The sequence below is a fragment of the Dama dama genome, chromosome 27 (genome assembly GCF_033118175.1).
Source record: "Dama dama isolate Ldn47 chromosome 27, ASM3311817v1, whole genome shotgun sequence".
NCBI lineage: Eukaryota > Metazoa > Chordata > Mammalia > Artiodactyla > Cervidae > Dama > Dama dama.
In genome coordinates, this window is record NC_083707.1 from 46,675,512 (window position 1) to 46,698,739 (window position 23,228).

Genomic DNA, 23,228 nt, shown 5'->3' on the forward strand with positions numbered 1-23,228 from the left:
CCAGGGGCCCACTGAAGCCCACACGCTGTAGAACCCATGCCCTGCAACAAGAAAAGCCACCACGGTGAGAGGACCCCATACCACAACTGAGAGCAGCCCCCGAGCAGCAATGAAGGCCAGGCACAACCAATAAACAAATAAAAATATTTTTATGAAAAGAAGAAAAATAGAAAAGCACTAGAGCAGAGGAGCATATGTGGCTTCCTAAACAGTAGCCATCAAGTTCTACTCAAAATGTCTGGAGCAAAAGAAGGAGAAATGATCCCACTTAGAGGGGTGGAGGGTGGGGTTCAGAGGAAGTGACTGGAAGCAGGAATCTGAGAAGAAGGAAGAGAAATGGCCTCACGGGCTGAGGAGAAAGCATGTTCCAAAGAGAGAGGCAGAGAAAGAGGAAGGCTGGCAGCTCAGAGGAGGGAGAGGGAAGGCGTGTGGATGAGATGTGGGGCGGGCGTTGTAGATGCAGGACAGAGTGGACGGTGGGCAGATGGGGCGGGGAGAGGTAGCGTGTGTAGGAGTGGTGGGAGAAGGTGTTGAAAGATGCTGCTGAAACAGTCAACTGGAGCCCGGCCGTGGAGCAATTTTTGCCCGATACCCCAGAACTTGGCCCCATCCTGTGAGCAGCAGGAGATATGGGAAGGTCTGCCCCAGAGCACATTCTCAGCTGCACGTATTCACCAACATCGATCTTCGGGAACATCTATGAACTTCCATGCTGGGAGTTTCAAGTTGTGCATGGCAATGCTACAAGGCAGAGATTTAGGAAGCAGACCAAATCCCGGATCTGTCACTTACCAGCTGTGTGACCTTGAACAGGTGCCTTAACTTGTGACTCAGTTTCCCTCTATTGTGAAATGGGAACAACTGTTCCATACTGTAGGGGTGCTGTGAAGACTAGAGGAGATGACATGGGTCAGGTGCCTAGAGAAAGCCTGACTTATAGAAAACACTCATAGTAGGAGGAGGGAAGAGTGAGTCAAGATCCTGGTAAATGGACACATGTTCACATCCTGGCTCCATCCTATGGATAATTTCTTCTCCCTGGGAAGTCAGCATCTACTCAAGGGCGCTTCCTCATCTCCTCTGGCGTCAGCAGAGTCCAGACTTCAGCCCAGAGGAGCGGAGAGCACTTTCAGGGGCAGGAGGAATGTTGTCTGAAGACACAACTGCTTCCCTCTTGACTGAAAGTCTCTAGGTCCACAGATAAGAACACCGACCCTCAGACAGAAAGTGAAATATTAGCTAATTTGCACCTCCCCTTTCTTCAGTCCTACCTGTGGTCTCAGCTCCACCCACTAAGATATCCCTCTGGATTTTGCCATCATCTTCATCCAAGGCCAGCCAGCGGTTAAGAGGAAAATCATATTTTCTTTTGTTCCCAATATCTTCAATGACAATCTGGGAAAGAGACAGTGAGAGGGAATGTTAAATGTCATGGAGGTCACACGCGGTGACCGAATCCATTCCTCCATCACTTGAGTGAACTCTAAGGATATGTTCTCATCTTCTTAGTGGCCCAAGGAGAGCTTATCACAAGGACACACCTGTTGTCAGGAAAACCTTGCAAAGCGCTGAGAGTCACACGGGCATGACTGAGAGTTACCTCCTTCTTGAATTACTGAGCTTTTATTCCCTCTTCTGTTGATGACCATTTAAAAATGCAATGCAAGAAACTTGGCAGGAGGTGCCCAGTGAGACTGGGGAGCCAGAACTGGAAGCTTGGATTTGCAGACAGCACCAAGATCATCATCTTCCTCACCTGTTGAAGCTTGGGATTCTGGCCTTCTTACTGAGAAGGAGAGTCCATGCAAAGGGAGCTAGAAGCCCTGATTCTGGCGCACTGAATCCTGGGATCTGGTGAGCTGGTCAGAAAATGTCAGCCACGGACAGTGACGGTAGGGGAACCGGGCGTTCACGAAGCCCCTGGGGAGACTCACACGTGAGCTAGGTTAGCAAGGCTGAGATAAATGTGTCTTCTCAAGCTCACCAAGATGCTGAGAGGCCCTCCCAAAATGTCCCAGAAACATCCAACTGAAAACTCACTCTAAGGTAATTGTGATTGTCAGTTGTGATCATCAATAACCAGGTCGAGTCTTCCGTCATAATGAGAAGGTAGACATACCTGGTGACAGACAGGGTGAGTGTTCCCAGGGCTGCCTGACAGAATGGGGCTGATTTTCAGTGAAAAACTCACTTCCTAAGATCAAAGCACCTGTAATGTGGAAACAGGGCACATCTTGACCTACCTAAGGGCACCTCACCTAGTTCTAACCCAGTGTTCATTCAGGAAACTTCTGGGCTCACGACTGGCCTCCTGAGGATACTACCCACCAGGGGGCGGCAGTGGCCTGAGCCAGTGACCAGCCTTCTCTCCCCAAGTAAATTGGCATTCAAGCTCAGGTTTATAAATCAGTGCCTTGTAAGTTTGGTTGATAAGAGTCACCCTTCAGAGCTTGCTGATTTTATCAAGTATCTGTATTTACAGAGGTGAATGCTTAATGACCACTGTGGTCTGTCCAGAGCAGGTTCTGCCACTGAAGAAAGTCTAGACTCTATCGATTCATCTATCTGTGCATTTCTCTGCTTTTGCTTTTATCTCCGAGGACTGGGGTTGGGGGAGATTGGGGAGCCAAGAATCTGGGCTATACCTCTTAACTGGCTTCATGCTGACTTTTACAAGGTTGGAAAAGCAAGGTGAAGAAAGAAAGGACTTAGCTTATCAGATAAGCTGTCAAGTCTACTCATAAATCTAGATGTACCGATTGACCATTTCTGTCTTCAAATGTTCACAGAATGGAGTGCCAGCCATGATTCCAAGAGCAAATGACAGCCACCCTCGCAGTTCACAGAGATGTCATCAATAAAGGGCCTTCTCCTGACCTGGTGTCTGATGGAAATTCCTGGCTTAATAAGCTTAGCTAATCTGAAAAACAGAATGTGTTGCCATTGAACACCTATATAGAGTAAAACTAGCTTGCACAGCTGAACCACAAAGGAAAGAGACAACATATGAATGAGTGTTTGAGTAACTGCCAAGACTTAAACACTGGCGTAGAAAGGATGAAAGCCCATGGATAGTTCTAGAAAACTTCCAGATATACTGAGTTGACCAAAAGATTTGTTCAGGTTTTTCCATCATGAACTTTTCGGCTAACACAATATATTGAAAAATGTAGACAATTATTTAGTCTGCAGGATGAGGCTAGAGGAAGCTGGCTCCCAGAGGGTAGAACATTTTGGAACATATCTGGTAGCAAGTGGTGAGCATGGTGGGAAGGAGTAGAGAAGTGAGATATAGAAGGAGCTGATGCCAGCACTTCTGCAGGAAGACTGTCCCCGAGATGGGGCTGACGGTTCTCCCAAAGGCGTTCTGGTCTCTGCTAATAAGGGTCCTGTGGCCTGGGACCCATGAGCCTGGTTGCTCAAGGGACATTACTGAGGGCCTCTCTGGGGAAGAACAAACAGCTTTCCCACTTCAGTTCATGAGTTGCCCAGACATGCCTGGGTTTCCATAACGTTCCTTTTAAGAATTCAAGACAGCTCAGGAGTGGTTTTTGCTAACAGAATGAAATGGTGGTGCTCCCTCCAGACCACTGTTGTTTTAGCAGAGACAACAGTAAAATAAGACTGTAAAGATAGAAGCAACCTTACCATGAATGATAAAGAAGCACACACATGAGTGTGTGTGAAAGACAGAAGCAATAACCTAATGGCAAACAAGAACCATTATCTCCTGGAGGAATATTCTCCACCTGCAGACAAGTCTACAGGCTGGGCTGACCTTCCAAGAAGCAAGTGGGAAACCAGGGGTCATGAGCCTTGGGAGGCGAGATGGCAGCTAGAGAAAGGGGTCTGTCCACGGCGGGGCCCACTCTGTCTTGCAAGAACAGGGACACAGAAGTTACAATGAAACCACCCATTACAAAAACCCAAAGGGGTTAGTGCTAAGTCACTTCAGTTGTGTCTAACTCTGTGTGACCCTGTGGACTCTAGCCCGCCAGGCTCCTCTGACCATAGGATTCTCCAGGCAAGAATACTGGGGTGGGTTGCCATGCCCCCCTCCAGGGGATCTTCCCAACCCAGGGTTTGAACCCACGTCTCTTATGTCTCCTGCATTAGCAGGCATGTTCTTTACCACTAGCATGACCTGGGAAGCCCCACAAAGGATAAAAACGTGAAAGCCTGCAAGCGTAGTCGCTCAGTTGTAACTGACTCTTTGTGATCCCATGAACTGTAGCCCATCAGGCTCCTCTGTCCATGGAATTTTCTAGGCAAGAATACTGGAGTGGATTGCCATTCCCTTTTCCAGGGCATCTTCTCAACCCCAGGATCGAACCTGGGTCTCCCACATTGCAGACAGATTCTTTACCATCTGAGCCACAAAGGAAGCAAAGAAGATAAACCACCCACAAAAAAAGGGGAGCCAAAGATGAAGCTGACAAGAAGGGTTTCTTTCTTTCTGGATCTTTCCAGACTGTTCACAGACACCCCTACACAACCCAGAGCCTAGGGGCCTGATTTCCTCCGGCATGGGTTAGACATGTCAGTGCAAGCACATGGAGCTGGTCTTAGAGTCAGTACGTTGTAGATGGATGTAGAGAGTCAACCATGACCCAGAGCAGCCCTCTTCCTTGACGTGGGAATAACATCCACCAACCTGACATAGCTTGGTTGGAGAGGAGGCCTGTTTTGGGCAGAAGAGATGAAACCTCCACACGCAGGGCAATCCAGGGAGACTGAAGGGTCTTCTTCCTCCTGCCCACATGCCAAGGTGCCTGAGATGCAGACAGTTTGGGTGATCCACAATGCTCCCTCTCTGCACCAGTCATGGAGCAGGAAATGAACATAAGACCTACCCGTGTTTCCAATTTTCTGTTTGAAAATGCACATCTGTTATCCAGTCAAGGTGACTCGCTTGACTCATAAGCAGCCATGCCACATTCCAAGAACCATTATTTTTTCTTTTTGTTTGCACTGGGTCTTAGCTGCAGCACTTGAGATCTTCATTTCCACACATGGACTCTCTAGTCGTGGCATGGGGGCTCTGGAGCACGTGGGCTAGTTGCCCCATGGTATATGGGATCTTTGTTCCCCAAACAGGGGTCAAACCTGCATCCTCTCCATTACAAGGCAGATTCTTAACCACTGGGCCACCAGAGCACTCCCTAAGATCCACTATTGAACTGTGGTTTACATCTCTAACTCTTAGATCATAGGGCAAGGGACAGGTAAGTTTTAGCACAGGAGAAAAAAAAAGATGAAGACTTTGGAGCTTATGAACCCACTTGGAAATAAATCTCAGCTTCCAGGGGTTAGTAGGGGAGACCTGGGCTCATGGAAGAAAGAGGGAATGGTCTACGAGAGAAATTGAAGTTCAGCAAAGGAAGAGGGGTTGGTGGCCTCCTGCTGCCCCCTGCGCCCTATGCCTCACTCATCACACTGAAGTACTGTGCCAATTGCTAGGTAACATACCACCAACGCGAGTAACTGCAGGCAACAGCATTTGAGTGGCATCACCTCCAACGCTCTGACCCCTTCCTCTACATTTCATTCCTCTCTTCTGAGCCCGTCCACGTACCCATTCCTTCATTACTGCCTCAGGCTGCCTCATTCAATAAAGACTTTCAGTGGCTTCTTCTGATCATGCCTGCAGTGGTCCTGCCCTCAGTTACCCCCTGACGTGCTTCAGGTCTCTGAGCCCTGTGCCCTGGCCCTGAGTTGTTCAGTATTCCGGGGCCACCCTCCAACTGCCCCTCATCTGTCCTCCTCCTCCCTGCCCTCCCTGGCAAAGCCCTGCCCGTGTTCACGGCCCAGCTCCAACAGACCCTCCCTGGAGCCTCCTCTGACGCCCAGTCAGGCGCTACTCACCCCAACATTTGTTTGCACCTCATGAAAGATGCTTGCCTCATCCAGCTTTGTATTAAAGTTGGGGTGATTCTGTTTTCTGATTTATAAACCAGGACATTTGGATTGATCAACACTTGTAGGACCCTTAGGACAGAATGTTCATTCACTGAAAGCTGGACTTTCCCTAAAGTTTTGGGATATAAGGTTTCAGTAAGTAACCTGCCTTACAGTAAATAACCTACCTTACTGTAAGTATTCAGAAACTTGTCTTATCTCTTTTAGAGGCAGAACCATGTCCATTGTAACAGTCATTCATAACATAGGGCCTAGGATGTAATAGTCACTCAGTAAATGTTTGTTGAATGTCGAGTATAAATTGGTGACATGAGGCCACGTTGAGTTCCTTGAGGTCCCTGAAATCTGCTCCATGAGTCTCTGTCTCCGCTTCCTGTCAGAGTCAGTGGTACTGGCTGAGCTTAAGCTCCCTAAGGCATGTGGCAGGGGACCTACCCAATTCTGGATTTTCTAATGCATGGCACAGTGGAGAGAATCCAGACTTGGAGTCCAGAGGACTGGGAACAGGTCCCACCCCTGTCCCAAAGAGCTAGAGGACCTTGGGCAAATCCTCTCCCGAAGCAGATGGGCCAAAGGCAACGCCCACTGGCAGTGTGATGTTCCATCTTGTGACTCTTGTTCTTTGGAGCTGGTGGTTGAGCTGAACTGATCATCTGAATTAATCACAACTGTTGGACTAAGCAGACGTGGGGACCCAAGCCATGTTCAAAGCCTGTGGGAGGGAGATGCCAGCCTCAGGGAAGGAATGAAGAACAGGGGGATGAGGAGCACACGTGGACAACTGACTAACGAAGAAGAGGAGGGAGGCGACCTATGAAGGCTGTCAGATTTATCCCTCCAAGCCCCCACACAGAAATACCAAAGGAGCAGTTGTCACGTGATGTCCAAGGCAACCAACCAGGCCACTTCTAGAATGGGAGCACTTGCTGTACAGTTGTCAAATGTGGAGATGACGGCAATCTCACGGCACTTTAACTGGTGTCTCTGTGGAGGTGAGGTGAGGAAGGGCAGTGTGGAGACCCAGTCTCCATGGGGAGGCAGGAGGCTGGGGCTGGCTACGCACTGTGTAGTCACAGTGATGAGAGGTAGCCTCTGATTTTCAGGTTGCACTCACTCTGCCTGGGACCTAAAATCCTCTTCTTCCTTCCTCACCAGAATTCCTCCTTCAAGAAAATACCTAGTAAATCCAGGTGTTGCGACCTACAAAATACTAGACTTATTTTTATGTCTTATTCCCAAGGAGTATTTCGGTTTGGCTTAAGTTAAAGGAACAGACTGCTAGGAGCTCTTCAGAAGCCAGTGAACATTTGGAGGCACACTTCCCTTGGGGACCTGCCTGCCAGGCCCTGAACTCACCCCTACACATAATACTGGCCCCAAAGAGAATAACCTATCTTACGCTGAAAGTAGCCTGCTTGGCTTCTGGTTTAAAACAGTGTCTGAGGAGCAAACAGAAAGAAGAGAAAAAGAAGCAAAGGAAGGAAGGAGAGTGGGAAGAAGGAAAAATCGTTCTGAAGAATGAAAAGAAGAGCGGGAATCTGGAAAAGACTGAATAAAGGATAAAGAATACAAAAAAAGTATAAAGTATAATAAAGGATAAAGGATATAGAAAAAGAAGACAAGAAACTGTGCTTAATTGCTCAGTTGTGTCTGACTGTGTGTGACCCTGTGGACTGTAGCCCACCAGGATCTTCCGTCCACGGGGATTCTCCAGTCAAGAATACTGGAGTGGGTTGCCACGCCCTCCTCCAGGGGATCTTCCCAACCCAGGGATCAAACTCAGGTCTCCTGCATTGCAGGCGGATTCATTACCATCTAAGCCACCAGGGAAGCCCTACAAGAAACTGATTTGCTTAATAGAATACAACAAAATACAGTCTTTATTAAATAGGAGTGAACATCTTTAAGGATAGGAGGGGCTGCAGCGAAAAGGCAGTAAGATGATATGAAAAGAGAACCAGATCACATGAGGAAACGTATCAAGGAAAGCAAAACTGTGTAGCCGCAAATTCATCAGTGCTCTTACAATTCTGCACGACCTTTAAGTATTTCCTAGGAATTATTTGTAGGAAGTAATCATAAATGTGTGTGCAGATAAGCTATGAGAATGTCTGTCATAGCACAGTTTATTTCCTCAATAAGTTTGAGGGAAAAGATTGAAATGTTCAACAAAGAGGAATTGGTTTAATATTTCATGGTATATCTGGGTAGTGAAGTATTATAGTCATTAAAAACTGCACTGTGAAATATCAATATTATTCTATTTAAATAGCATGAGGAAGTATGTATATTACACTTGAAAATGAAGACAAAGCAGTTTGTAAGACATTGTGCTTATTATGACCCCATTATTTTAAATGACATATGTGTATTAGTTCACAGAAAAATGCCTGGAGGATAGGTATGAAAACATTAACATTGGTTACCTTTGGGTGGTGAAATTATGGTGGTTCAGATTATTTCATTTTTGCTTATTTATATTTCCTAAACTTTTAACAATGAATATATATATATATATTACTTTTGTGAGAAGAAAAAATAATTTGAAGAAATATTCAAAACTAAAATGCATATTAATAGGAGAAAGAAATGGAACTGGTGGTATGAAAAAGCAAGTCAATAATAAGGTGGGAGAGAATTTGACAAGTTCTTATGGAATGCAAAGAAAATAGAGATGAAAGAATAAAAGGGAAGCTGAGAGCTTTTGAAAACAGAGAGTGGAGATCCAGTAAATGGATAATTGTTTCCTGAAGAAGAGATCAGAATAAAGCCAGCCAAGAAAGAATCTAGTATATTTTCTGACCTCTTAGTATATTTACTAGATCTCTTTTCTGAGCTGTAAACAAACAAACAAAAAATATCCTAGGCATCATATAAAAGACTCATGTTATAGAGAAGTTAAAAAGGATTCCCTGGTGCCTCAGACAATAAAGAGTCTGCCTGCAATGCGGGAGACCCAAGTTCGATCCCTGGGTCAGGAAGATCCCCGGGAGAAGGAAATGGCAACCCACTCCAGTATTCTTGCCTGGGACATGTCATGGACAGAGGAGCCTGGCAGGCTATAGTCCATGGGATTCCAAAGAGTCGGACACAACTGAGAGACTTCACTTTTCTTTTAAAAACAAAGGAAGGAGGGAAGGAAGGGAAGGGAAGGGAGAGGGGGTGGGGGGAGATGAATGAACTAACAAAGACCTTACTCCTAGACATTATCTGGCAAGAATTTTAAATTATAAATAAAAAGAAAAAATCCTACAAGCATCCTAGCTGAAACAAACACCCCACAAAAGAGGCTGTCCAGAAAGAAACAAAAGTCTGTGCGACTTCCATATCGAATTTCAAAAGGTAATGGAACAAGATTTTCAGCGTTTGAAAGGAAAAGTGTTCTTACCCTGTATCTCACACATTGTTGTGCTGCCCTTTCCTTTGAGCATGAAGATGACAAAAGGACATGTTTCAAAGGAAAGCACAAGGGATTAGGGTCCAGGTGACCAAGGAGGAACCTGACCTCACGAGGTACAGCTGAACGACTATGTCAAGGTCACCCTCAGGCCCTCGGGAGTACTTTGCAGCTCCCTCAGCTACTCCTGCGTTTTCACTTTGACAATCTTCTTTCCCAGGATGAAGGGACTCATCAAGGTATCTCTCTGTGCCCCATTCTGGCTGAGGTCATAAAGCACACTGCCTCCTCTGTTCTGAGGACACACTTCTGCCTGGACATTGGCTCTCTAGGTTCTGGACTCCTGCCCCCTTTCTTCTCCAATCCAAGCAGCAGCTCCACTTAACCTGTGGGAACCCTATTCAGCATCAGGCTGGCTGCTCTTACAGCCAGGAAGCCCCCTCTTTCCAAAAGAAACTTGGCCATTCCTTGCTTTGCTGATTCAGCACCCTGTCCCATGCCAAGAGCTGGGGAGGTGCCCTCAAGGAAATTTCAGGCTAGTTATGGAGAGACATGTGGCAGACACGCAAGGATTCTTACTGAACACCCTTTCCAATCACCTTCTTAGCCTACTTCTGCCATAACGGCTGGAAAACCTACTTGAAGTCCCAATTTCCAGTACAGTTAGGGTGGCCCATGACACATGCAGAGGTTCCAAAGAGGGTTATGTTTCTCTCAAAATAAGGCAAGGCATGTCACCAAAAAAAAGTCCGTCCCCTTTGGTCTTCTCTTTTTTTCCTGCCTGGAACACAGATAAGATGCCTAGAGGTTCAACAGCCAACATGTGATCGTGAGACAAGTTGGAGAATGAAAGCCACTGTGCTGAGGATGGTGACTCAGAGACAGAGCAGGTCTCAGAAAGCTGCTGCACCAGCCCTGAGCTGGCCACATCTGGATTTCACGTGAGATGAGAAAAATAAGCCCTTGATTGCACCTCAATTTCTGATCTTTGCAGCCAAGCACATTCCTAACTGCCACAGCATGGTATACGAAATTAAGGAGTAACAAAACCTCAACTATTCAGACAGCCTCATTCTCAGTAGTCAGATTATTATAAATCCAAGAGTGTTATGTTTTTAAGCAGTAAGACCTTTTCAAAATATTTTTCAAAATACGTCACACATCCATTTTTTCCTATCATTCTATGATGAGCTGAAAGATGTGGATAGCCTCATGACTAAGGAAAACACATCCAAAGGCTGGTAGCCAATTTTGTAAATGACCTCAGACTTCCATGATCGTTCAATATTCTTTTGACTTTTTCTGTCTTCTCTGTCTCTCCACTGCAATTCTCAATAACCCCACCAATTTCAGTGTCTCTTTTTACCTCTAATTTTCTGCTATATAGATTTAAAATTATGAGTAGCAATTTGCCAGAAGGGATTATAAGCAAGCATTAGACTGAGTGAGAATCTGAGGGGTCTTGCTTTCAAAGTCAGGGCAGGGTAAGGTAGTACCTGGGGCATGAGCTCTTCTTGTGAAATTTAAGCCAGATAGATCTCAGCTTCTCAGAAGCCTTTTTGTTTTCTTCTTGACTCTTAACTTTGTCCTGGTTAGGTAAAATTATGAGGACCTGAGATCCAGAAGTTTGAGGTACAAAGCAATGAACCAAGATAAGTTACAAGGTAGCTTATGATTAAGGTGAAATGAATGCTACAAGCCAGCAGGGTTATAGACACTCGTGGGAGGGAGAGGTTCTGGTGGTCAGAGTCAGGGAAGGCTTAGTGACAGAGCCCTGCAGGAGGATCAGACCCTGGATGGGTGCAGATGAGAGAAGCGGTCCTTCTGGGAAGGCGATAGATAACACAGGCAATGCCTGGGAGGCTGTGGGGAGAGCAGCATGGCTGACCGGGGGCTTAGGTAGAAAGGTGGAGGCTGATGGACCTAAGGAGGGAATCTAGGTCTGAAGTACAGCCTCTGAGGAGCCAGAACTCCCCCTTCCCAGGCCAAGGGACTGGAAACAGGCAGCTGAACCCACCTTGGACAGGAACCAGCCTGCAGACGCCCCCTTGTTGTTGTGGCCAACATTGATCTTTATGAGCTGCCCCAGGTCGGGGGCATCCAACATGAACTTGTCTTCAGCCCCCTTTTCAAAGTTGTCCTTTTCATTCTCCAGCCTACGCTCACCTGTATGCACAGACACACAAGAAAGTTATTTGTACGAAGGAGACCAGAGGAGGAGAGAGAACCAGCTCCAAACTTTAATGGGCCGCCCACTGCAGAATGGTCTCAAAAGTCACCATGTGGGAGGCTGTGGGTAGGGACAGGCAGTATGTGGACACTCTCTGTACTCCACTCGATTTGGCTGTGAACCTAAAACTACTCTAAAGAATAGAGTTTATTAATTTTTTTAAAAGGGTAGCTTCACCCCGAGATCTACAGACTCCTTAAATCCCTCCAGCTGCCAGTCAAGGCCGAGGCTCACCTTGCGTGTGGCCTGTGCCCAGGACCCATAACTGGGTTTCTGAGTTCTGCCTTAGCCTGGGTCCCCACCCTAGCAAACCCATCTGCACCCCAGCCCCTGGACCTGAGGCCTTGCCTTGGTTTACCTGAACAAGGAGCACAACCGTGGTCATTGGTCCACGGGCTGTGGCTGGGACCCTGACATCAGCCAGCAGGCTGCCTTAGGCTTGACTCCTCTGGAAAACAGCAGTGAGAACTATCACCAGACTCTGCTGCGTGTTTAACTTTTTCTTTTCCCCCTCACTTGCTCCTTCTCACAATCTAAGAGGGAAGTATTATTAACTCTGTCTTGCAGATGATGAAACTGAAACTTGGAGAAGTGAAACAACTTGCCAGAAGTCACACAGGTATTAAGCACATAGTTAGGGCTTGAGCTAACCTGTTCCTTCTAGTTTTGAGTTTTCCATGATCACCTTCCCAAGTCTACCAGTCATGTTAACCCTTACAAGCCCATTTAAGCACCAGATATTTGCTTCTCCATCCTGTTTTCTTTCTTTTCCAGAAGTTGATTCCTTAAATTTTTCTAAATTTTAGATTGCCACAACTCACACATATAGAAAATATTAGACATTCATGTACTCCCCACTCAGATGTAAGAGGTATAACAGATATTAACATTTTGTGTAATTAACATAGGCCTTTCTCTTTTTTAAAGGAAATTAAACACAACAGGTAGGTCTAAAGCCTCATGGCCCATCCCTTCACCTGCCACACCCTGCCACAAGCAAACACATCATCAACTGGCATCCATTATTTTCATGAATTTTTGTTTGTGCATGTATGTATCCATAAAGAACATATACTATTTTTGCATGTTTTAGAATGTTACATAAATAACATCACAGTGAACATCGTTCTGTCTTGACAAGTTCCTTGTCTGTACTGTGGGAATGATAAGGACTCCACCTCATAGGAGCTGTTTCGAGGATTAACTGAATGAAGGTGTGCAAAGCCCTTAGGGTAGTGCCCGGAGTGTGGTAGGTAGGTGCCATGTTAGGAGCTGGGATTCTTACTGTTGCTCGTGTTACCATCATCCTATCCTCACACACCCTTGTGCAACTTACTTTTCTTAAGAATATCACTCCTTGAGATTATTCTGTTGATGCTAGTAACCGAATTCATCCAACTGCTGTATAACAGTCATTGAATGAAGAAAACACACTTCTGTGTTCATTCTTTCACATTTGGGTTGTTTCTATTTGATTGCTATTGTAAATAGCACTGAAATGGACTCTCTAGTACTAAACTTCTGCCGTACATTTGTAAGAACTGATCTGACTGGACATCTACAGAGTTTCTGGATATTGAGATGTGCTCATCTTCAGTGTGTTAGCTATTGCAAAATCACCTTCAGAGATGGTTGTATTACATCAGTTATCACCAGCAGCCCTTGAGGGTTCCCATTCCCCATAATCATTGTTAACATATGTATTTAAACTTCTGTTTCATGTGTGTACAATGGTGTCTTATTATGGTTTTAATTTGCATTCCTTTCACTATTTGAAAAGATTGAAAGATGTTCATATATATACATATATTTTGAGATTGGTTCATATATATATTGGCCATTCAGGCTTTGCTTGTCCATAATTTTTCTGTTCATTTACTTTATTATATTTTTCTATTGTCTTTCCTTTGTCTATGGTCTTTCCTTTTCTTTGTCTTTGTCTGTTGTTTTTGTCTGTCCTTTTTTCATACAGACTTTTTCTTGTTTTAATGGACTTTATCAATATTTCATTTTCTTGTTTGTACTTTTAGTGAATTGTTCAAGAAACTCTATCCTAAACTGAGATTTTTAAAAGACACACTCTTAAAGTCTCTTCTAAAAAGTCATAGTTTGCTTTTTCACATTTAAATCTCTAGTGCATCTGGAACTTATTTTTGTGTGTGGTGAAAGGTAAAAAGATTGACTTTTATCTTTCCTCATATGGCTAGACAACTGTTTTAACACCAGTAATTTAATATTTTATCCTTTCTGCTCAGATTTATAATGACACTCTCTGTGTATTTCTAGACTTTTTATTCTATTGGTTTATTTGTTTATCCTTCTATACATATCACATTGTTATAGTTTTTGGAGATTTGAATATTTTAGTATTTGGAGGGCAAATATCTTCATATTATTAATATTGTCAATATTATTTTCATTATTCAAAATTGTCCTGGCAACACTTAGCCCTTGTGGACATGAATTTAATAGCAGTTTAAGCCGTGGAATATTGCCTTTTGGGAATTTGACTGAAACTGCATTGCATTTATAGAATAACTTGAGAAATTTGGACATCTTACTGAGTTTAAGTCTTTTCTCATCCATAAGTATAATATACTTTTCCATTTTTTAGGTATTCTTGCATGTTATTAAGTAGAAATTTTTATTTTTTTCCAGAGTTTTTATTAGATACCAAATTGCTAGTATAAATCATATATTTTTAAATAATATGTTTGCTTACTGTTTTTATTAATATTTTTGTATTAATCATATCCAGCACCTTTATTAAACTTTCTCATGGTTCTAATTATTTTTTAAATTCTCCTGGATTTTATAGGTGATCATTAATTTTTTTGAAAATTAAATGTTTCTAAATGGGCTAAAAGGTTTGAGTTTCTTCTGATTTTATTGATTTATGATCAAAGAATGTTGTCTCTATGTTATTGATTCATTTGCATTTGTCTTTATGCAATTGAAAAGAATGTATATTCTCTACCCACTGGATTTAGGAATCTGCATACTTTCATCAGACCAAGGTTATTAACCATAGTTAAAATCTGCATCCATACTAAATTTTTATCTATTTGACTTATCAATTACTGAGAGTGTTGTATTAAAATCTTCCACTATGATTACGTACTTGTCAAGTTTCTCCAAGAATTTTATTACTTTTTGCTTCACATGTATTGAAAATATGTTGCTAAATCTATACAAGTTCAGAATTATCCTATCTTCCAGGTTAATTGCTCTTTTTGTCATTCTGATACTTACTTTTAATGAAGTGTTTTGTCTGAAAGTTTAATTTGATGGGTATTAATATAGCTACACCAGCTTCTTTCCTGTAGATGGTATGTTCCTGGTATACTTAATTTCATTTTATGTATTCTCAGAAATTTGTGTCTCATATATTTAGGCTGGATTTTACTTCTTTTAATTTAATATGAGAACATTTATTCTTTAGTGGATGAATTTAGTTTAGTTTATTTCTATTTATTGTATTATTTACACGTTTATCTTACTTTTTGCTATTAGCATGCTTTTTCTTTCTTCATTTCCTGACTTCTATTGGATTGATTGAGTCTTTATCCCCTTTCATTTCCTCTCCTAGTTTAGAACTTACACATTTCTCTTTGGGGTGCTTAGTTTTACAATTTTAATATGCATACTTGATGTATCAAAGTCTAAAGTTAGTTATTCTTTGCAGTCAGTGAATGGACGGCAAACAAGATATGCTTTAATTCTTATCATCTTCTTTCTTTCTCAAATATCACTGTGTTTTAGTGTTTAGGGCCCACATTTTCTCATGTCTTGATAATAGTTATTATTAATAGTATCATTTTGTACAGTTATTGCTTCCTTAAATTTGTTACATGATTATCATTTTTTGGCTCACCTTTATTTCTTAGATCTCACACACTTCTTCTGGGTACAATTTTCTTTTTCTTTAAGTATATTCTTCAGGAGTTTAAGCATGAGTCTATGAAAAACTCATGTTTAAGCATGTGTCTATGAGTGGTAAGTCTTATTTCTCTCTGTTTGCTTGGAAATCCATTAATTTTGCCCTCATTCTGGAATAGTTGAGTATAGAATTCTAGGTTTGGCTACACCATACAGCTTGTGGGATCGTAAGAAATCTTAGTTCCTTGACCAGGGATTGAACCCAGGCCCTCAGCAGTAAGGGCATGGAGTCCTAACTACTGGACCCCAGGGAATTCCCAGAGGATTGAAAATATTATCCCATGAACTTATATCCTCAATAGGCTGCTGATAGGAATTTGATATCAATCTAATTGTTTTTATAGAAGATAATCCACCAAATCTGGTTACTTTTAAGATCTTTCTCTTGACCTTTGGTGTCACCACAATGTATCTAAATGAAGATCTGTTCTTATTTATTCTGGTCAATGTCTTTTGTTACTTTAATCTGAAGATTCATATCTTTGCTTAATTCTGAAAAAATCGTGATCAGCCATTATCTCTTCAAATATTTCCTCTCACCTATTCTGTGTATTCTGTTTCTGAAACTCCTGTTCAGCATGTCAAGGCGTATTCCCTCCTCCACATCTCATGACCTCTTACTGGTATTTTTCCAACCTTTTATGTCTCTGACACATCTGTATATTTTGTTTATATTTTTCTACAGTTCGCTAATTATCTATTCAACAATTTCTAATTGTGTTGTTTAACCCATCCACTAAGTGTTTATATTTAGTAACTGTATTTTCAGTTCCTGTATTTTTGCTTCCTATATTGGTCATGGGGGCTTCCCATGTGGCTCAAGGTAAAGAATCTGCCTGCCAATGCAGTCTACAGTCCGTGGGATCGCAAGAGTTGGACATGACTTAGCAACTAAACCACTGGCATGGAACAAATTTTCTCTACCTGAGGGGTAGAGTTCCCAAGTCACATTTGCAGTGTAAAATGACACCTCAAGCCCACCTATATATAAGCCTAAGTTATCAATTCCCCAGCAACTGTCTTTTTAATATACAGTTCTTACAGAGATATGCTTACTGTACTGAGGAGCAATTTTTTTTTCCTAGTCTATTGTTTCACTGAAGATGTTCCTGTGAACTTCTAGGGATTCTGGCTCTTTTGTATATTTTGCCTCATACAGAGCCAGAATATAATTTCTGACCCCAAATGTGTATGGAAATTGTTAAACATGAAGGTTTCCTTCTTCCAAGATTCAGAGCATCCATTTGTAGCTAATATTTTGGTTTTAAATTCTCTCATTTCTGACACTTGGAGATTTCTCTTTTTTTTTCTTATAATTCCAGCAATGCATTTTAAATTATTTAATAGATTATGTCCAAAATTCGTGTCTCTGAAGCTTTTCTGATTCCTATAGTATTCCTTTAAATTGGCAGAAGCAGGAGCGAACCACCTGTCTCAGTAGTTCTACTGGCCTGAACCTCCTTCCAACACCTACAGCTGGGTCTGTGCCCTCAGTTCCTGGTCCACCTATGAGGCCAAGAGCAATATTCCCCCTGCCCCATTCTTACCTGCCCCAAACTGCTGCAGTGAGTCAGGCCGTGCCCAGTCACATCCCAAAATATAATTCAAGATGGGCATGGAGCTTAGGGAGATAGAGTGAGTGAGAATGAATCCCCTGGAAATGTGGAGCTTGGGTCTATTCTAGGATGCAGGATGGCTTAAAATCAATTCAAAAGCCAAGCGCAGCTTATTCTGAAAACACATCATTCACATAAACTTGACCCAAAGGGCACCATGCTGCCCGAGGAAGGCCATGACAACGCGTATCACAAGAAGAGAGAGGCTCAAGAGAAGAGCCTAGAGGAGCCTGGAGTTGCCTTCCTCTGCCAGGAGGGTGGGAAACAGCCCACTTAAGAAGAAGTTCTGGGAGTGGCTTGAGAAGAGTTTAAATCTATTACCTGTGTCTCCATACTCTCCAAAGATATTGATGAAGACGTCAGCATCAGTCCCTGCACCGATGACATCACCAGTGTACACTTTGACTTCATACTTGTTACCTGGAAATGAAGACAGAGAAAGTGTCAGCTCGTTCCGATCCTGAGCAGAGAAGAACAGAGGCCTCAAAGTAGCTACCACACCATCCACCCTTCTTTCCAGCAGCACATGAATTGTCACCATTACTGTCAATAACTGAGCAAGACTCAAGTCACCTGACTGGGTTTCAAGTGGTCATTGCTGAACATTGCTGATTTGTGCATGCAGAGCACAAATCAGGGGGAGAGGGGACTTCTGTTTTCATCTACTAACTTGTTGCCTTGGGATGCATGAGTCAATCCAAATGCAACTAGCCCACCAGCATATCTCCCCTGGATACTGAAATGACTCCAGCTGGGCCCACTGCCTCTATGCTATTTTTGCCAATCTGTTCTCTACACTGCCTCACGTTATAAAAATTCATTGGAGAAAACTGATTATGCAAATAAAAACCAAATTTATATATAAATTGTCAAGGCCATAACCAATGCAAAGACCAGTGGAACCAATAAGAGCCAACAAATACACATTTTGGCATCATTTCATTTAAAGACCTATATCTGCTTCCTGTATCTTGCTCCATTTTTTTAAACGGAAATCCATTCTCTGTAACCCCAAAATGCTTCAGTTTTCGCCATGGCCTCAAGAGGGGGTGGTGTTCAATGTAAACTTGACAGCATGTTAAGCCATACCTAAATCTTCCCAACCAGATCTTGCCTTAGAGTGGGGAGCAAAAGCCAGGAGTTTCTATGTGCTGCAAAAGGGAGATTCCTCTAGATTTTCTTTGTGGGCCAACAATTCTAAGGGCTGAGGCAACTTTCCCTTATCTTTCCCCTTGCTGCCATAGCTTTCTATTTTTTATGTTCCAGAATCTTTTTTTAGATGTCTTATGCCCAATATATGGGGTTCCCGGTTGGCACTAGTGTAAAGAACCCATCTGCCAATGCAGGAGACATAAGCGTCATGGGTTTAATCCCTGGGTTGGGAAGATCCCCTGAAGGAGAGAATAGCAACCCACTCCAGTATTCTCACCTGGAAAATCCCATGGAGAGAGGAGCCTGGCGGGCTACACTCCCTAGGGTTTGCAAAGAGTTGGACATTACTGAAGCACCTTAGCACATACACATGAACATGCCTAGTATATGAAGCCAATAAAAGGTATTTAACTGAGGTCCGAATCCTAGCCCCTCTGCCTGCCTCCTCCCTAGAGCTTTCCTCAGTGTCCCAGGCCCCAGAGGTCTTTCTCCCCGTGCTCCTTGGCTCTGCCATGTAGTCGGTGTCAATGATTTCCCAGTTTCACCATCTCCTCCCTGTTCTGTTCGCTGTTTCCCGCAGGTGAGGCTTGTAAGTTCCTTAAGAACTTAAAAGAGGACTGGGAGCAGGATTTCCTTCTCTCATATGATTTCTCTCATAGCTCCTAGCACAGTGCTGGGCACATATTTGTCTCACTGAGTATATTGAAAAGCTCATTGAATTTCCTAAATCTCAAAGTCTGGTGAAGTTGCTCAGGGCAAAGGACTGAGGTGTGGAGGTGAGAACAAAGCCAGTTTTCTCCCTTCACACCTTGAGGCCTGCCCAGCAGTACAGGGCTGCCCTCTAAGAGGGCACAGTGCAGAATTCTACAGCGGATCCATGGAGGACTCCCTACCCACACAGTCCTGAAGGCTGAGCTTTGACCGGCTGAGGACCTTGAGCTCAGAGGGAGCAATGTCTTCTCTTTTTCTCCTCAATCTCTACTTGGCAAAACCCATCCAGGGGAGAGAAGACCCTCCAATCCTCGTCCCCACATGTAGGCTCCAGTAGGACAGTTGTTCTCAGATTCCCACCCCCTCTTGCTTCACCACAAAGATACTTCTGAGATGGGAACCGAGCCAAGCCTTCAGACATGCAAACCGTGGCTCAGTGACTTGAAACTTGGGCCACATTTGGGCTCCCTGGGGAGCCTGTTAACTTGGCTGCCTTCCAGGCACCCTTCATCACGTGGGTCATCAGCAGATCCTGCTCTTGGTCATCCTCCAGGGCCAGAGGCCTCCCTCAGGGGTGGTTCTTTCCTCCTCTGGCTGGGTGGGCCTCTGAGAGTCACTCGCTTTGGTTCACATCCTTTCTCAGGTGCAGTCAGAGCTCACAAAGAGACAAGACCTCTCTGCTGGGCTGGAGGTACCACGATGGCGTGGGGACAGGGAGAGGCTCTGAAGGCCTCTGCTGAGCATCAGAGGGGCAACAGGACCCCAAAGGGAACTGGGCACAGTGAAGCAGGAGAAAGGACGAGGGGACTGGGGGATGTTTGTTGAAGGAGTACAGACACTCTGAGTCATTCCAGAAGGCAGAATTTGAATTAGTGGGATGAAGTATAAAGAGGGATATTGTAGCTCACCAAAAGAAACATTTTCTAGTATCTAGGGCTCTTCAACAAGGACTGGGATACCCTTGGAGGAAGTGAGTTCCCATCCCCAGAGACCCCTAGGCGCTCACTCTGTGCCAAGCACACAGTGAGGAGACATCTCACAGCTCCTTGCACAGTGCTGGGCACATATGAGCATCTCACTGAGTATGTCAGGGACTCTGGAGAAAATGGCAGAGGTGAGGGATGTGAGAACACTGGGTCCTCTGTGGTCTGCAAGTCCGTGACGTTTGACAAGGAGTGGCAGCCTTGCAGATTGTGGAGGGAAGCCAGGAGAACAGAGAGGCGTCTCAGAGGGTGGGAGAGGTAACCAGGACCCACAAAGATGAGGCCAGGGAAGCAGGAACCCACCAAGGGCTTAGGGAACACACATCCTAGTCCTGGGAAAGCCCAGGGAAGCAGAGAATCAGGGCTGAAGTAAGGCAACAGGGGCGGCAAGCCAAGGGTCAGGGACCAATAGGCCAGAGAAAGCTTCCAGGCCTTTCCAGGTGAGGCGACCAGGGGCTGATGCCCAGGGGTCAGGAAGCCAGATGAGCAGGATGCAGGGGGAAGTCAATTCTGAAACAAAACTGCTGCTGCTGCTGCTGCTAAGTCACTTCAGTCGTGTCCGACTCTGTGCGACCCCATAGACGGCAGCCCACCAGGCTCCCCCGGCCCTTGGATTCTCCAGGCAAGAACACTGGAGTGGGTTGCCATTTCCTTCTCCAGCGCATGAAAGTGAAAAGTGAAAGTGAAGTCGCGCAATCGTGTCCGACTCTTAGCGACCTCATGGACTGCTAGACTGTCCTAAACTCTGTGGGACTTCTGCAGCAGAATGAGACCCGGGGCCCCCATGCAGTTGGCTGAATGGAGAGCCTGTGGCCTTTGATCACACTGAGGAGGGGCCAAGAACTGCTTTTTAAATCCATTCTTTAAAGACCCCATAGACAGACAATGAAGCTTATTTTATTACTGTTCTCTTTTCCCCGTATTTCCTCTTCAAGCAGAAGCCCGTAGTATCTGATTACCCATTTTCCAAGCAAAGCCCAGGGCCCAGCGTCCATCCTGAGTTGTGATAAAAGTATAAAAGCAGGCCTTCATCCCCTCACAGGTGGCAAACGGCCAGTGTGGTACAGCTAGACTTCCTCTTCAGTGGTCTCATGAGAGCCCCCCAACTTCCTGCAATCAGAGTTTCAACAAGCACAGGCTTTCCATTCTGGTTACAGGTGGGTGTTTCAGCCAGGGGGAAAGGGGAAGAGCCAATAAAAACCCCCGCCCCAGAGGCCAAGAGAGCAAGGCAGCCTGGAGAAAGACAATGAGAAGAAAGGTGGAAAGAAGCGGCCAGAATGACCCACCTTCTTGGGCAAATAATACTAAACATTCATATGGGCCTTGCAGTTCACAAGGCACTTGCCTGTCCTTGTGATTCATGCAAGGGCCACATGAGGTGGGCAGGTAGCGAGGACATTCTCGCTGACAGATGAGGAAACTGAGGCTCAGAGAGCAAGGACACACAGCTGCTAAATGTTGCCAGCAAGGCTCAAACCAGGTCTCTTGTCTCCAAATCCAGGGCTGCTTCCAGAATACTTCATGGGCTCTCAGGCTCTTGACCAGGGGCTGGCAACGTTATTCTGTGAGTACCTGATATTAAATATTCTTGGCCTTGCAGGCCTCCCGGTCTCTGCTGCAATTCCTGAGCTCTGCTACTGTAGCACCAAGCAGCGGCCCACAGTCCTATGTCAATGCTACATGAGCAAATGGGCCCAGCTGCGTTCCAAGGAAACTTTATTTATGGACATGGACACTTGAACTTCACAGAACTTTCCTGTGTCATGAAATACTCTTCTTGTTTTGATTTCTTCTCAATCTTCCAAATATGTAAATGCCTTTCTAGACTCAGAGTCCACACAAAGACAGGTGACAGGCCAGGTGTGGCCATCCCCTGCTCTATGTTATCTTGTGCACCATCCTGTGTGTTTCTGGACAGAGGACTGCAGACCCCTCTGCTCTCTGGGGCCTGGATGGGAGCAGTGCTACCTAGCCCAGGGGAGTCAGTTATTTACAGGATGATCATAGCGCATCCTCACCGCTAGCTTCCCTGGTGGCTCAGATGGTAAAAGCGTCTGCTTGCAATGTGGGAGACCCTGGTTCGATCCCTGGGTGGGGAAGATCCCCTGGAGAAGGAAATGGCAACCCATTCCAGTACTCTTGCCTACAAAATTCCATGGATGGGGGAGCCTCGTAAGCTACAGACCATGGGGTCACAAAGAGTCGGACATGACTGAGTGACTTCACTTTCACTTTCACCACTAGCTAAGCAGCTCAGGGCTCTAAAGGTTGGGGAATGACTGCCCTTTCTCTGCCGGGGTGGGGAATGAAAAGGACCATGAACGGTGCTCCGTTTTCCCTGCCCCTCACAGTGCTGTGTGACTGGGCAGAAGCTGCCATTCCTTTGAGTCCGATTGAGAAGAGGGGCTAGTCTAATCTGGGGATTCCTGAAGGTGGGGACAGTAGCAGGTCCAGTTCTGCAAACTTACGCCTTGTGCCTTTCAGCTCATTGCCTTGTTGTGAACGAGCAAGGAGTAGAGATGAGAAGAACGGGGAAGGTCAAGTTGGAGGAGGAGCTGGCAAGCTGAGTTCATCGCTCTTCCTGAGCAGCATGGGAGAAATGGGGACTAGAGATGGCCTGCCCCAGCCCTGGAGTTGGCCTGTGGTTTACCTGTTTGGCATATTATCTGTTATAAAATTTTCCCTAGAACTATTTCTCTCTGACCTTTCATCAGGGTTACCATTAGCCCACACAGTGCCTGTGTGCAGATGAGATAAAGGGAGCCTTTCCTCAAGACACTTGACTGCCATCTGTTGGATAACTGTCATAATAAATGCATAAACCCACAGTCCCTATGCTGTGAAAGGGCTCTCTTTACATAGCCACCATGGAGCCGGGTACAGCCCGCACACCTGAAACCAGGTAGTAACCTCCTTCCTCCAAAGGTCAGCATGAGCTCAAGGAGAACAGACCAGTTGAAACCTTGACCTGAACAAATACACCACAGCTACAGATTAGGGTGCTGATCCCATCACGCCTTCCAAAACCCAACCGCATTGAGCCGGGGTCTTGCACAGAGAATTTTATTTGTAGCTTAAAAGACAGTTGGCTGCCTCAAGGTCACATCGTAGGGGATGCACAAGTCCAGCCTGGCCCTTGCCCGTTTTTCCCCCTCTGCACCCCCTCCTGGCAGAGGCACAAGGCTGCTCCTTCCAAACAGGAAGTATGTGCCCTGCAGACCAGCCGGAAGCTGCCTGCGTGGGCTTCCAGAAAAGGCAGGCACTGGCAAGCCCCAGCTGCC

At 44.9% G+C, this 23,228-nt stretch overlaps 1 protein-coding gene and 1 long non-coding RNA gene across 3 annotated transcripts in view; one reads left to right on the plus strand and one right to left on the minus strand.

Moving 5' to 3' along the window:
* LOXHD1 (lipoxygenase homology PLAT domains 1) overlaps positions 1 to 23,228 on the minus strand; it is a 192,001-nt gene that overhangs the window by 135,739 nt on the left and 33,034 nt on the right. For both annotated transcript variants that reach the window (XM_061130885.1, XM_061130884.1), the window contains exons 5-7: positions 17,423 to 17,521; positions 11,334 to 11,482; positions 1,272 to 1,395 (exon numbers count right to left, since the gene is read on the minus strand). In XM_061130885.1, the coding sequence (XP_060986868.1) occupies positions 1,272 to 1,395; positions 11,334 to 11,482; positions 17,423 to 17,521 (372 nt within the window). The remainder of the gene's footprint in view (positions 1 to 1,271; positions 1,396 to 11,333; positions 11,483 to 17,422; positions 17,522 to 23,228) is intronic.
* LOC133047592 (uncharacterized) lies at positions 21,008 to 22,600 on the plus strand. The gene is made up of 3 exons (XR_009690790.1): positions 21,008 to 21,104; positions 21,449 to 21,511; positions 22,432 to 22,600. It is a non-coding gene; the product is annotated as an uncharacterized LOC133047592 (long non-coding RNA).